The sequence below is a fragment of the Canis lupus genome, chromosome 5 (genome assembly GCF_011100685.1).
Source record: "Canis lupus familiaris isolate Mischka breed German Shepherd chromosome 5, alternate assembly UU_Cfam_GSD_1.0, whole genome shotgun sequence".
In the NCBI taxonomy this organism is placed as follows: Eukaryota; Metazoa; Chordata; class Mammalia; order Carnivora; family Canidae; genus Canis; species Canis lupus.
In genome coordinates this window covers 8,149,784-8,165,164 of record NC_049226.1, presented here as the reverse complement: position 1 = coordinate 8,165,164, position 15,381 = coordinate 8,149,784, and the positions used below count along the sequence as shown (strand labels likewise).

Genomic DNA, 15,381 nt, shown 5'->3' with positions numbered 1-15,381 from the left:
TTCCCAGGCCGTGTTTAGCTGCCAACTGGGCATCTTGCCACCCCCACAGCTGTTCCCTTACATCTGGAGCCAGGAGCGAGAGCTGGAACTCCCCCCTAGAGAATGGGACTCACAGCTGTGTTCCTGGCTTTCTCGGAAAGAGTTGCAGCCTTGAGGTTTTGAGACAGTTAGACTGGGACAGGACAGATAAAGAGGAGCAGAGATGCGGGAGAAGCAGAGGAAGATGACACACTTCTGGACCGGGTGTTGGAGCAGCCTTGAGAACACCCGACCTCATGCCACGGAACGGTCCTGAGGACCATCCCTGGGAATAGCGTTGCTGCTCTCCCAGAAGCCTGGTGACATTACTTTGCTAGCTGCCCTCCCCTCAGGGGAGAGGGGGGATTCCGCAATAGGGCCCCAGCACCTGCAGCCCCTAGCCCTCTCTCCTCTACAGAGGCAAGCCTTGTCTCCCAGCCTTTGCGGGGAGACTTGCTGACTCCAAAGGGTGTGAATGTGTGCAGGGATCTTAGCTCTGCTTATCCGTGATGCTTCCCCAGCAGCTTCTCGTGAGGGTATGCAAGGGAGTGTCCATTTCCCCATCCAGGCCATTGAAAGTGGCTGTCAGCACATATGATCCAGCTGTCCTGGACTGGGGCCACCGCCTGTTACTGAACACGCCTCAGCTTGAGCCAGAATCCAGCACACAGGGATGGGTCAGACCCTCTCCCTAAACTCCGCACACACGGGTATAGACACGAGAGCAGTCCACATTCTTGCTGGGCTATGCCCCTGATGCCATAGGCAGGAGGTCTCCCGACTGCATACTGATAAGTGCGCACGAGGGGAGGGCATATGCACCTAACCTGGCCGCTGTTCCCTTGGGTGAGCTCGGCTCTTGCCAGGGTGCTGCAACCCCAACGCAGGTTGCAGACTGAGTCAGTGCTGGCACAAGGTCAGAGCCGGGAGTGGAGCTTTGATGTGGAGCCACTGGATGGAGCCCTCTGGTGTCCTGAGGAAGGGACCCTCGCTCATGAGGAACGAACTGCCTCCCAGTGGCCTGGTGCTGATTAGTGAGGCAGGAGGGGAAGCAGGGAAGGGCGCGGTCTACGCATCTGGGCTCTGCGCAGGGCGCGGCCCCTGCACTCCGCACGGCCGTGCGCCAGTCATTTCTGCGGGTCTGCGCTCCACCTCCTCGGTTCACGGAGACGAGGGCGCCCAAGGGGCCACTTGCACCAGAGCAATCAGGGGGTGCCTTACAAATGGGTTCCTGGGTCTCATCCAGGGCGCCGGGAGGGGGGGGGGCCGGGAACCGCGGCTCCAGCAGCCTGGACGCCACGACGGGCTCCCGGCCGCCGCCTGCCCCGGAGTTCGCGCGCACAGCCCGGCCCGCTCCCCGAGCCCGGCCCGCTCCCCGGAGCGCACGCGCGGTCCTCCCCCAGCCCCGCCCAGCTCGCCCTGCTCGCCCCGCCCCCACCGGCCGGGGGCGGGGCCAGTGCCGGGGGCGGGGCCTGCGGCGCGCATGCGTCCTGGGCGCGGGCCGTCTGGGAACGGGGTCGGGGGCGGCCGCGACCTCCCGCCCGCCGCCCGCAGCGCCTCCCGGCCGAGGGCTCAGGGCGCGGCGACCGCTGCAGGGGGAGGCCGCGGCGGGCTGGGCGGGGAGCGGAGGGGCCGCGCCCTTCCTCCCGGGGTCGCTCAGCGCCCCCGCTGGGCCTCCTCCCCGCCCCCTGCGGTGCCTTCCCGAGCCCCGTGCAAAAGTGACTCGGGCTGCGGGGGCGGGGGGGGGGGGGGGCGGCGAGCTCCCTCCAGTGTGGACTCTGGGGGTCCAGCCCTGCTCCACAGAGGGGGACACTGAGGCCCGGCCCGGGGAGGGGAGGGACGCCCGGCTGGACCGCCTGGCTGGGCGAGACCCTTTACCTAGCTCAGGAGCACGTTTAAATAAATATCCTATATTCACATCACATGGTGTTGCCTTGATTTCGGACACTTCGGGTTTTTATTTACACTTTTCTGAGGACAGAAGTACATCCAGTTGCTTTACCCCAGAGGCTGTCTAGCTTGTGAGAAGTCTGAGCTTGGAAACAGCTCTGTCTTGGAGGCCCCAAGGCGTGGGGCACTGGCAGGGCCGCTGGGCTCGCGGACGTCCCTGCTCCAGGCTCGCCCCGGCTCCTGCATCCGCAGAAGAGCCACTGTGCACGCCTCTCTCACAATGAGGTTCTAAAGATCTAATGGGAATACGGTTGTGAAAACACTGTGTAGACTGTAAAGGATGATATAAATATTAGATTGGAAAGCTGCCTTGCATAATAGAAAACACGGGAAAGCATGGGAAGCAGGGGAGGTACACATCTGGAGGGCCAAATATTTGCCCAGGTATGGGGTGGGGTGGGGGGAACATGGCTGGTTCCAGAAAAGTCTTTGTCTTCAAATCACCCACAAACAAAGTCCGAGAAGGTAAGACATTGGCGGAATGACTCACACGCAGGCTTTGACATAATCAAACAATGAACGATGAGTTCAAACTGCTCTCTGGCAGTGGTTTTCTAAATCGAAGTCAGATGCCTTGAGGGGTTTTTGGAGAAAAGTGGTTTCTTGGGCAACATGATCCATTCTGAGGGCATGCAGGAGGAGGTTCCTAAAACTAAGGTTGACAAGGACAATCTCAGCGTCGGGATGCTCTCCTCTAGACCCTCTGACCTTTCGATGCCTTAATTATAGGTTCGGAAAACTATGTGTTAGTGTTGAGCATTCCCATGGTTTTGCACCCAGACATGGTTCCAGGAAATGTTTCCAACTTAAAAGTTTAAGGATGGATATATGTGCGTCTGTAGTGAGAGCCTGTTTTCCTGGCCAGGCCTTTCGCTGTGAGTTTACCGCTCGTGAGAGATTTGGGGGATCCCGTGCCTGAGAAATGAAACTTGAATCTCATTAGGTGTCAGATTTGGGCAAGAGTGAGGGGACCCCGACTGTATCAGAAGGCTCCACTTCATGAAAAGGGATTACAGAGAGCTGGGAGCAAGTGGGAGAGACCACAGTTCTGTCTGGGGGAGGGGGGAGGGGGTAATACATAGGATTTGACAAAAGTTTTTAGGGAAGAATGAACTTTTGGGGGTTGATTTCAGGTTCCTGGGGGGAACCAACAGTTTAAAGCCCACCCACCCCTCAACAGAGGCACAGTTTCTCTTAAGAATATTGCAAGACTGGGAGGGTGGAGCTGGGCGGAGGGAATGAGAGAAGGCTCAGATGTGGAAATCACCCTAAGGGAATAGAAGTTGGAATTACAGAACTAAGCTATTCCAGAACCATCTATTATTCTGAGGCTTCCTAAAACACTATTTACATACATCACCAACGTTAACACTTAAGGAGTATCATCTCTTGCTTGTTTCTCTCCTGAGGAAAAAAATTCGCAAAAGTAGAAATTAGAGTCTGAGATTTCACTCCAGTTCTGTTCTTTTTCTCTTGAGGATTTATGTTCCACTGCTGTAGCCTCTCATGGCAGGAGAGCTAGAGAAACTTTTAAATTAAGTCAGAGAGGAGGGGCCCTGGGCGGCTCAGCGGTTGAGCGTCTGTCTTTGGCTCAGGTCGTGATGCTGGGGTCCTGGGATCGAGTCCTCACAGGGAGCCTGCTTCTCCCTCTGCCTGTGTCTCTGCCTCTCTCTCGAATAGACAAATAAAATCTCCTTAGAAAAAAAGAAAAAAAGCCAGAGAGGAGGTTCTTCTCTGAAAATTCCTTCTTCATTCAGTATTTCTCCCAAGTGCACTGTCCATCAGTGTCACGAATACACTGCCTACTGGTCAGGCAGCAGGGCTCTGGCCCTTGAAATTCTTTACGAAGGGGGTGGAAGTGGTATCTTTTAATGTAATCCCCCTGACAATGTCTTTGTCTAATTGAGGGTGACCTTCAAGGGCATGAATCCCCATATTCAGCTCCTATCCCAAAGAGCACTTTTCCCTTTGCATTATTGGTAACAGATTTCACAGAAGCCCCCAATGAACGAAGACCCGAATTCTCCCAAAGGAGACCTGTTTCCTGAGACTTCGTTTATCTTGGCTTTGAACATTAATATTTTAGATGCATGGCACAGAGGACAGTTAAAAGGGAGCATTATTTGAATGGTCTCCCAGCACTCCAAAATATTTCCAAGGGCCATAGGTTAAGAAGTAATGGAAAAAGATGTCTTTGCATAGCTTGGGCTCCCTGATTAGCAAGCCAGGGGGGTGAGGATGTCCTAGCCCTGGGGGTGGGCTGAGTGGACCGTCCCAGAGAGGAACGCTGGGAACATAGAGTGGTACTGGGGACGTAGACCACAGTTCAACGATGTAGCTTGTGAATGGCGTGTGTTCACAGAAGGCCTTTCAAAGATGACGGCTGTGTAGGAGTGAAAAACCCTACAGGGCCCATAATAATGAAAGCTTTTAGTGTATATCCAAGACCGAGCCGTCAGAGAGGAGGGGGAGAGGGACCCAGGAGGAAGAGCAGTTAGAGAGAGATGGAACGGATGGTCCTCCTCTCCTTACACCAAAAATGTATTCATCCGGGGAAACAAACCTTTATTTTTAGAAAGATGACTGGCTTGAAATTGTCTCATTTTCCCCAGTTTATGACCTAGTTAGAAAGACTGGAACATAACGGGTTGGGGAAAAGATGATTGGATCCTTACTGCGAAGGAGAAGTAACCACCTCATCTCAACCAGTGAGAGTGAGAGCTCTTTATCAGTGATTCTCAAAGACTGCTGGTAATTTTGAGCTTAAGCTGCAAATAAATGGCTGGTATACGGTTACACCTCCCCAAAACAACTTTAGATAAGAGGTGTCTAAAAGACTTGTAAAAGGGAAGTAAAATGTAGGATTTAGCTGAGATGTCATTAGTCTAGGTCTACACGGTTCTTCCAAATAGGCACAGCAAGTGGTATTTTAGATTAGAAAAATCTCTATGCAAATTAAGATCGTTTTTTATTTAAGTTACTCGTACTTTTAATTTTAATAAAGAGTTGATTTTGTAGGGAAACTTTCCTAGAGTAGAGCATACACTAATGGCAGGACGCCCCTTGGTCTTTTCCTTCTGGTGCCCTCATAAAGCGCACCCAGGCTACCTGGGCAGGGAGCTGATGCAACTCAGGCTGTGCCGGCTGGGGTTTTGGTTTAGATTCTGTAGTGGCACATGCCTGGCGCCAAGGCCCACCTGTCTGTCCCGCAGGTGGTGAGAAGCAGAATTCCCGGTGGCTCCTTTGCTCCCCTTCTGAGAAGCCCCCCAGGGACTACGGCCTCCTGTTTGTTTTCTATCCACCCCCCTCCCCGCCCTCCTCTCCACTCTGGAAGCTCAAAGGCCTGCTTGGAGTTGGAGGCCTGTTCCTCTGGAGCACTTGCGTCAATCAGCTTCCCCAGAACCGGATTCGCTGTGGCATTCTTGCTCATGAAGTGAGAGCGCTTCCTGTTCCGTGAAAGCTGAGGGGGTCCTGGAAATGACCCCGGCTTTCCAGACTGATAGTGAGCCTGAGAATCAGAAACCAGGCTCCCGTCCAGGGACTTGGAGCCAATAACGAATTTGAAAGCTATCAAAAAACTGGATACTGGTCTTGGTGGGGGAGGCGGTGGGGGGCTGGCTGCACAGAATGGCTTTGTTTCCCAGGAGTGCAGTCTTTCCAGGTCGCCTGGGGACTCGAGGTGGAGGATGCCAGTCCCACCCGCCTTCCGCCTTCCTCACGGAGCTCTGCTCCCTCCTTGCTTAGCCTGTCCCCGAGTAGGGAGTAGCAGGTGGCCTTCACCTCCGGCCGTTTTCATCATGTTCTAGGATGGCAGTGGCCTTGAGCTTGTGCTTTGGACGGAAACATTTTATAGGGGAAACTGTGTGTGTATCAATGTCACGTTCGCCACTTGTCAGCCCCGTGACCTTGGGCAAGTCTTTTGGCTTCTTGAAGCTGCATTCCCTGGTCTGTAAGGTGGTGATCCTTTGTGAAGGTTAAATAAGACTATACACGTAAGGCGCTCGTTTCAGCTAATATGAAAGAGCCTACAGGAGACGTCAGGGCTTCCCTCTGCCTCAAAACTTTTCCTAACCCCTCCCTTTACCAGCTTTTTCGTGCCTCCCACCCTTCCGAGAGAAGGAAATAGGGTTGGGGACAACCGAGGGGGGCACAGAGTGCGGCCTAGCCTCCTTCTCAAGGCCCCTCCAGGTGTTAACAAGTCCCCCTTCCCAGCCATCTTCTCTTCCGCCAAGGCCTTAACTGTGACCTCCTAGCTCTTCAGGGATTCTTTCCTGTATTCGGGCAGTGGACAGAGCTCCAGGGGTTGGGTCAAATCTCTGCTTGCTGCCACACCTGTCCGTATTCTTACCCAGATTATCTCCACCTGACAGGGAGATAGAGCTCCTTCTGTTCCATGGAAGAACAGATTTCTCACTTGTTCTTCTGGTGATGGCGTCATAATCCGAGATTCCAGAAAAGAATGGGCACCTTCATCCTATAATGAGAACTGTGTACGTGTGTGGGGCTGGGCCAGGGGGCAATGGAGGTGTGGCGAAGGTTAGGAGGTAGCTGTGCCACCCACCTCCAAGGTAGGGAAGGCTGGGAGGAATCAAGAGACTAATCTTGAGTCATCCTCTTCCTATACACTATAGTACCTTGCATCTGGTCTTAGATCCTTGTTCCTTGTTGGCAAAGGCAAAACATGTACTGGAACGAAGCAGCCTTATCAAGATTAAACTAGTGTGCGCAGGAGCCAATATCCTGGCATCCACGTGCAGCCTGAATGGTACTAGGAGCAGGAAGTGGACTGGGATGTACACTTAAATTTCTTAACAGTTTCTACTCTTTTGTGCATGGGGGCTGTAAAGAAAATTATTGAGGTAACCGGGGAATTTTGAAGTACTAGGAAATATGGTAGAAGCAGGACATTCCTCTGGGTGGAGGCGTCGTGAAGGTTACGTACAGAATCTGTGGTTGGGGGATCCCTGGGTGGCTCAGTGGTTTGGTGCCTGCCTTCGGCCCAGGGCGTGATCCTGGAGTCCCGGGATCAAATCCCATGTCGGGCTCCTTACATGGGGCCTGCCTTCTGCCTGTGTCTCTGCCTCTCTCTCTTTATCTCTCTCGAATCAGTATATGAAAAGAAGCACAGACTTTTGAGGTACGGGTTCATATGATGGCTAAGGATTACTGGGGAAGGTTGGACAAGAAGGACTCTAACCTAAGAGGAACTTCCAACCTTAGGGACACTTCGGGCTTTCCAAAGTTTCATTTGGATCCCACTCCTCAGCCAGCACTCTAACTGGCCCCTATCTATCCTCTCTGGTCTTCCATCACTACCTAGAGTCTTCCATTCAAACAAGGTCATTCTTACATTATTTGAGGCTCAGAGTGTTAGGGTATTCAGTGGCATAGGCTCTTTGAAGACAGCCTCCTGCCCTGAACCCGTAACAGGGGGAGCTTCCCTTGCAGAACATTGCTGAGAGAAAGGCCTGGGATGATCCCTCCAAAGCCCAGCATGACCACATTGCCTCTGAGCTGTATTTGGCATGGGTCCTGCTTTTGCCCACCCTCTGGGTTGAGCCCGTCCGCGCAGGGAGAGGAGCCTGCCTGCAGGTGCTCTTGCCACCACAGCCAGAGCCATCACCTGCTGTCCTTAATCTAGGAAAATTCAATCAGAGAACAGCAAAGAACCTCATGTTTCCAGAGCATAGTCTGAATTCTTGGCTCCTTCCTGTGGCTCTGCAGGAACAAAAGAACAGAACGGATATGTTGGAGTAACGGCCCTAACATTTATTTTCAGGTGGTGAGTAGGCGGGGTGATGTGTAGATACACTTTCTCTCTTGCCGGTCAAGTCTTACTGAAGGCAGGCCCATTGTTCCTTGCGTGGATCTAGGCCCCTGGAGATTCATCAGCTGAGGAGGCAAGTCTCATCACTTTAAGACCTGACATCTAGTCAAACCCTACATGACCCAGGAAACACTCTCTGCAATGACTATTTGAAGAACCCTGGCCAGAGAAGCTCTCACACTTCTTATATTAATTCCGATTGTGCTGTAGGAGAGGAGGGCAGTACACGAAGCAGGGGAGGGTGGGGAGACTCTGAATCACACAGCCTGGCAAGGGGAGGAATGTTGGGTGAGGTTCCCCAAGGGTTCCCATGTTCCCTCCTGCCCCTCCCTCGCCCTCCCAGGACACCAGTCTTGGACTGGGCCAGTCCCACCTCAGAGCTCAAAGGCCTCAAGTCCAAGGACAGAACCGCAAGAGTATGGACACAAAACACCGAACAAATTGGGGGTGGGCTCATGGCCAGTGTGGTGGGAGAGATGCTCCAGGGCCATTGCTGGCTTCTCAGCATCCAGGGTTTGGGCTCTGCGCAGCAGGGGGCGCCAGGACCCTGGGGTGGGGGTGTGCAAGGTGGGGGGCAGCTCAGTGCCAGGAAGTGCTTCACCCCCCTTCTCCCCAGGGTGGTGGAGGAGCACAGGCACAAGGGTAGGGCAGTGGGGCAGCAAGGGGTGGGGCTCATGGGGAGGCCGGAGAGTGGTTGGCAGTTGGATTAAAGCAGAGTGATAGCTGCCTCGAGCGCCGGCGGGAGGGGCCTCCGGGAAAGGGCTGGGCCCAGCAGGTCGGCAGGAGCGCAGGGCACAGGGCTCCGAGCTGCAGCCTCCCACGGCGTCCCCACCCGCCGCCTCCGGCTCCCTGCGGCCGGGCCCGGGTTTGTGCTTGATGGGGCTTCGGAGCAGCGCGGCTGCTGAGGCCACTTCGGGGGTCAGGGGGTCGTCCACAAGGTGTCCACGGTCTCTGCAGAGCCGGAAGGTGGCCCGGACCCCCTGCACCCCCTGCACCCCTGCACCCCTGCATCCCTGCACCCCCTGCACCCCTGCATCCCCTGCACCCCCTGCATCCCCTGCACCCCTGCAGCCCCTGCACCCCTTCCCCGCCCCAGCCCCGGCGTGGGAGTCCTCAGACGTGAGTCTGCATCCGCCGCTGCAGGGGCCGGCTGGGGTCGGAGTTCTGGGAAGAGGACTGGGAGTGGTGGGACGAGGAGGCCGAGGCCTTGCTGGCCTTGTCGAACTGCACGTAGCCGTCCTGCTTGCCGCTGCTGCTCACGCTGCTGTCGCACTGCGTGTCCAGGAAGGAGCTGCTGTCGCTGAGGGAGCCCCTCTGGAACTCGCGCTCGCACAGCTCGATGGACGAGCTGCCCATGCCCAGCACGAACCTCTGCCCGTAGTCGTAGAGGCGGCCCTGGCCGCTCAGGGTGCTGTAGATGTTGGTGAAGGACATGCCCGTGGGCACCCGCTGCTTGCCCCCCGCGGGCCGCAGGTCCGGCTGGCAGCTGCTCAGCGAGATGGTGGGCGTCGAGTGGTGCTCCTTGAAGGTGTTGACGCTGTAGTAGCCGTTGGTGGGGTCCTGGGGGGGCCGAGGCGAGGGCAGAGTCACTGGTCACTGGCCGCGGGCGACCAGGGATGCAGGGGTGGGGATGGGGAGCATGGGGTCGGTGGGGGTGCTGCATGTCCCATGTCCTGGGGTCGGGGCGCTGCAGAGCCAGCTGAGAACCACCCTCCAAGTGTTCTCTCTTTCGGTCCCGGACATGGATACTTAATTTAAAAACTCTTATTTGGGGGACGCCTGGGTGGCTCAGTGGTTGAGCATCTGCCTTTGGGTCGTGATCCCCAGGTCCTGGGATCGACTCCCGCATCAGGCTCCCTGCAGGAAGCCTGCTCCTCCCTCTGCCTGTGTCTCTGCCTTTCTCTCTGTGTCTCTCACGAATGAATAAATAAAATCTTAAAAAAAAATAACCCCAACAACTCTTGTTTGTGGGGAAACTGTGGGAGAGGAGAAGCGGGGGACCTCAGCCTTAACTCTCTGGCCTCATCGGGCAGGCGGGCAGCCCACCTTGGCGAGAGAACAGACACCTGTCCCCAAGGTGACCTCTGGCCTCCCTGTTTGCGTTATTGTTTGCTTGGGTCTAGGGGTGGGGCAGGATTTCCCAGCTGTGATTTAGAACCTGGGGCTGCTCTTACCTTCAGGTTCTGGAACTCCTTCTCCTCTTCTTTGAGAACCTCTAGCTGCTTCAGTACTGAATCTTGCTGGAATTCACCCCGGTCCATCTACAACCCCCCAAAAACGGCTGCTCAGTGGACCGGAGGTGGGCTAAGCATCCACTTCCCCCACGGGAAAGATCGAGGAATGAACTCAAAAGAAGGCTCCCATCTGTGCCTCCCCTTCGCCGCCTCCTCTCACTGCCCGGCCCATGGAAGGCAGGTAAAGGAGGCAGGAGGAGATTCCCCATGTCTTCATCGCTGTTCCTGGACCCCCGTCCTGAGAGACTGGGAGAGACAGGAGGAGCGGAGGGGGTGGGTGGAGAAGGGGAAGTTTGCTAAGACCACACTTTCTTCCCCTGGGCTCGTGCATCACCTCCAGAGATCTCACTTGGATGATTCAATTCAAATTCATTGAGCATTTACTGAATTTCAGGTCAGGCGTACGCACATTGAAGTGCACTAAGATATAGTGTACACCACAGGGAGCTAGATCTGTAGATAAATAATTACAGAACCACTGGGCATAGGCCGGGTTCCTAGCAGGCAGCTCATCACCCAGTGCCAGGCTCAATGAAGGTCTCAGGAGAGAATCACAGTGCATGACAGCCTGTGAGATGCTGGCAACGTGGGCCACGCTGTTACTTACAGCCTTGACTTAGGTGTACTAAAAGTTACCTTCTTACCAGAGGCCAAAGGGCCTCAGGGCCAGGATCACTTCTAGCTTCTCTCTGGGTCCCCAGCACACCTGGCACAGCCCCTTGTATATCGTGGTCATTGACCAAAATGCTTTTGGGGTAGAATCACATGTACCTGTTTTTTTTTGTTGTTGTTGTTTTTGTTTTTTTTACATGTACCTGTTTTGATTTGTCATGCCTAGCACAGTGCCTGAGAGACGGCAGAGCCGTCACAAATGTTATGTTGGCTGGATGAATGAAGCGGCATAGCTCTAAATCACTGAAAATTAAGACAGTTAGTTGGAAGGTGGAAAATAAAGCATGCTTGGCACACAGTGGGCACATGAATCTGAATAGCCGCACGCAGATGCTTCCCGGGTGTCACTTCTGCACCTGACATGGCTGGGACGGGCTCCCATCCGCTCTCTGAGCCGGGATGTTTCTTCTCCCTTGTGACTCACTTTCTTGGTCTGTCTCTGGAGCCTCATGGAATCAGCCAGAGGGCTTCCATTCTGTTTCACCCTCACCAATGCTGCTTTTTTTTTTTTTTTCATTTTCTGGTAAATGCTCTGGTTCTGCCTGGATTGGAGTGCTTTCCTAGCAGATTGAACTTCTAAGCCTGCTTCTCATCAATGTTGGGCCGTACAGGGGCCGGGGTGGGGGGTGTGGGGTGGGGGGAGGGAGACTTAGTGGTGGGAGCTCTCAGCAGGTCCCTCTACAAGGGTCACCCTCCCTCCACCCAACCATACACCCCTCTTCACTGACTACTGAGTGACTCCCACTCATTCTCCAGGGTTTGGACTGGAGGGTGTGGAGACAGTCTGGGGGCAGTCAGAATGTCCCAATGGGAGGGGATTCAAGGTCCTCTTTGGGAGGAAGGACAGGCCAGGATACTTCCACACCGGCCTCGATGAAGTTTATCTACAGAGACATCCATTTCTTCTTGGATCTAGGTTCTGGCTTCCACCCTTGTAAGATTAATTGCTCGACCGTGTCAGGCACTGCGTTTGGCCTTGGGGGAACAGACACGCACAGATTTGGGAACGTGCCCTGGTGGAACTCTGAGATAACTGGGGAGCGGACATGTAATCCAAGCAATGCACTAAAAAAGAGGCGCATGCAAAGTGTGTGAGGCGAGCAGGAAGCGCGTAGCTCTGCCAGCAGCAGTGGGGACAAGCACGGACAGTGAGAAAGTGTCATTTGAGCTGAGTCTCAGAGGAGAATGTGAAATTTAACGGGCAAAATCAACAGGCAGAGGTAACGGCCTGTGTGAAGCCTCAGAGGTATCAGAGATTTTTTTGGGGGGGTGTCTGGAGGGCCGGGTGCATTCGGTAGGAAGACCGAGCTGGAGAAGCCAGCGGCATCAAGCCAGGCCTGATGACATGCCTGGTGGTTGGACTTTAGTAGACACGGGGAGCCGCTGAGGGATTTTAAGGAGGACAGTCACAGGATCCAATCTGTGTTCTAGAAGGACCCTTCTTGTGGGTCTCTGGAGGGTGGTTAAAAAAATAATAATAATAAGGAGGTGATTTCAGAGCAATACAGCGGCTGACATTTCTTGAGCACTTACTGTGTCCCGCGGGCTGCAGCCCTTATGGGTTTGCTCACTGAGCCGTGGCCAGGGCCCCGTGTGCTATGGCTTTCAGCCCCACTTCGCGGGTGAGGAGACTGAGGCACATGCTCTTCACCCCCGTGCTTGCTGCCGGGACTCCAGGGTATTTTCGCCAGGACACAGCACACACTAGAGTTTTCTAGCGCGGCTTTCCAGGCTCCCGCTTGTACGCTGGGTGGATTACGGGCTAGTAACAGTAATCAGGAAAAGGAGGGGCAGGCTTGGGTTTGCTGCAGAAGTTATGAGCTTGCTTCTGGTAAGCACTCCGGGTCCTGAAGAGGAACCAATGTGTCTTGCAGACTTTTAGGGGTGGGGTGGGCTTGGGGGAGGGGCAGGGCGCACCGACTAGCTGTAATACGTGTGCACAGAGCTCTGTATTAAGTAACAACGTATTACGGCACCTTATGCATCTGGCTTGTCTCTCTTCTGAACAGTCGGGTTCTTTGAAAGCTGGGGCCACATCTTAGACGGGCTGAGTCCCCCCGAACACCACGTGTGATGTGAGACACAGACAGTGACTCTTTGTGGGCTCAGAGTGGGCGCCTGACCGATTATGGGGGAGAGCACATTCTGACCAAGGCCCTGCTTCTTGGGAGCATCCGGGCCACCCAGAGGCCTCCAGAACCAGGACTTTCGGGGCACACAGGTCGGGGAGGGGTGGGGAGAAGACGTGGCACTCTCACCATCAGCTGCTTGATGGTGGGGTGTTCCTCAGCCTCTCGACCAGAGGCTGGCTCCTTGTGGACGATCTCCACTCGGATGTCATTCTTGGCTGACACAACCCCTTTGAGATCTGGACATAAAATAGGAAAAGTGTAGATGACAGGTTCAGTCCTCATTCTTGGGTGTCAGGGCCTGAGATGTGAAGCCCCCACCGCCCTGGCCGCCCCCCGGGTTTACCCTCCAGCCCCTGAACTCAGTAGCTTCTGCCCCCACCCCCCACCCCCATCCCACCAGTAGAACACCTGTCTGGATGTGCTGTGGGCTGCTGGGGCTTCATCTCACTTTCTCTACTGGCCGGGTTACATCTACCTCAGCCTTTCACTGCTGCCGCCCTGGCTTGAGGGGCCATCCTCATCCATCCATCTCCCTTACAGAGCTACGTCCTTTTTATCCTCCTTCTAGAAGTCTTCCTTGGCCTGCTCTACCAGGCCTGCTCTTGTCTCTCCATTCAGAGAATCACAAATCTTACTGTTAGAAAGGGCCTCAAGGTCCCATGGTCAACCCGCCCCTGCCCAAGGTCCCATGGTCAACCCTCGCAGCCCTGACACATGGTGGTCTAGCTCCTGTGTCAATGCTTCCGTGGTGGTGACTTTATGACTTCTGGGGGAGGCAGCCAATTTAGAGTTAGGAAACTCTGTTAGAAAACTCTTGCTTGTGGGGCACTTGGGTGGCTCAGTCGGTTAAGCATCTGCCTTTGGCTCGGTTCATGATCCCAGGGTCCTGGGGTCAGGCTCCCTGCTCAGTGGGGAGTCTGCTTCTCCCTCTCCCTCTGTCATTCCCTTCACTTGTGCTCTCTGGCTCTATCTCTCTGCCACAAAATGGTAAAAAAAGAACAATTCTCGCTAAAACATGCTCCCTTATAATTTCCATTGAGAGGGTGGTGGGGGAGCTTCCAAGGCCACGTCACTGGGGAGAGCTGAGGCTGGAAAGGGGAAAACCTAGTGGGGACACCCAGATTTCTTCTGATACATCGAAGTGGTGGAGGGAGTAGGCCTCCTCTGACTATTCATTTTGTGCCTTAGGATCATTGAATGTGGGTCGTCTGGGTGGCTTGGCGGTTGAGCCTCTGCCTGAGCCTCTGCCTTCGGCCCAGGGCGTGATCCTGGAGTCCCGGGATCGAGTCCCACATCAGACTCCCCACAGGGAGCCTGCTTCTCCCTCTGCCTGTGTCTCTGCCTCTCTCTCTCTCTCTCTCTCTGTGTGTCTCTCATGAATAAATAAAATCTTTAAAAAAGAAAAAAAAAAGATCATGGAACGTTAGAACCAGCGGAGTCCTAAAAGTCCCATCATGCAATCCCTTACTATCACACACAGGGAAACTGAGGCCGGGAGTAGCTGTGGCCTGCCAGGCTCACACGGTAAGGAAAGGTCCGGCCAGAAGGCGGTGCCCGGTGTTTGCCTCCGCTCAGGCACCCCGCGCGTCTGTCTTTCACACGTAACGTCAGAGCTGTGCCCAGGATGGAACCCGGGCACACGCGACCCTTCAGGAGTGCACAGCGCCAGAACTTCAATGCTAGTGACTCAAGACTTCTTCAAGTCTTCAGAAAGGGATTCCTTGAATGTTTTGTCCCCGCTGTGTGTGGGTGACCTACTCTTCTGGTTAGACTGGTAGAAACTGGAGGGCAGGGACCAAACCCCCTCTCCCCCCAACCCCCTCTCAGATTTCTCTCCGGTTCCATCCAGCCCGAGGAGTTCCATCCAAAGTGCTGGCTGGGGCCTCGTCAGATGGAGCTCAGTTTAGTCCAGTTCCACGTGGGCTGAGTGCCCGCTAGGGGCCAGACACCACGCAGAGCTCTGCCCGTAGGCGATGCCAAGTCCCCATCCCTACCCCAGCAGCTCACGGCACTGTTAGGGCCCCTGCTCATTGCCCCCTGCTTACTTGCTCTCCGGGGCAGTCTAAGCCTGGTTTTTTTCTCTGTCCCCCTCCCTGAGATCCCGGGTCTCCCTCCCGTACTTCTCTGGGAGCGGGCACAGCAGAAGGCCACAATGGTTGCCATAAGGACGAGGAAGGCCACGCCGGCTCCTACGGCCACCCCGATGATGACGGCCATCGGCACAGACTCTGCGGGAGAGAAGCAGGCACCGCCCATGAGAAACCGGGGACCCCGACTCTCCCCATCAGGGCCTTTACCCAGGTTCCCTGGGTGCGGCCCCTGCCAGGCTGGGGCCAGAGCACTGCACTCAGGCCCTCCTGGGGGGTGCCTCGGGGTGGGACTCCCCCAGGTGGAGTCCAACAGGGGTCAGCTCCAGCGGGGCTCAGGATGGAGGAGGGGGTGGGAGGAAGTGGGGAAGAGGGAGCAGTGGTGGGTGGAGACGGAGGCAAGCGCACACGGGGTGGGGAGGGCCAGGGAGGGCCACCGGAGATGAGAAGCAGCGCGGGGG

General features: G+C 55.3%; 1 protein-coding gene across 4 annotated transcripts in view; it reads right to left on the bottom strand.

The window, feature by feature from the left end:
* Window positions 1-8,850: 8,850 nt before the first annotated feature.
* KIRREL3 (kirre like nephrin family adhesion molecule 3) overlaps window positions 8,851-15,381 on the bottom strand; it is a 539,901-nt gene continuing 533,370 nt past the window's right edge. For 2 of the 4 annotated variants that reach the window (XM_038535673.1, XM_038535674.1), the window contains 4 exons: window positions 14,879-15,061; window positions 12,960-13,069; window positions 9,970-10,056; window positions 8,851-9,355 (listed from right to left, as the gene is read on the bottom strand). In XM_038535673.1, coding sequence (XP_038391601.1) covers window positions 8,909-9,355; window positions 9,970-10,056; window positions 12,960-13,069; window positions 14,879-15,061 — 827 coding nt within the window. In that variant the 3' untranslated portion in view covers window positions 8,851-8,908. The remainder of the gene's footprint in view (window positions 9,356-9,969; window positions 10,057-12,959; window positions 13,070-14,878; window positions 15,062-15,381) is intronic. The other 2 variants (XM_038535675.1, XM_038535676.1) reach the window with 1 other exon arrangement.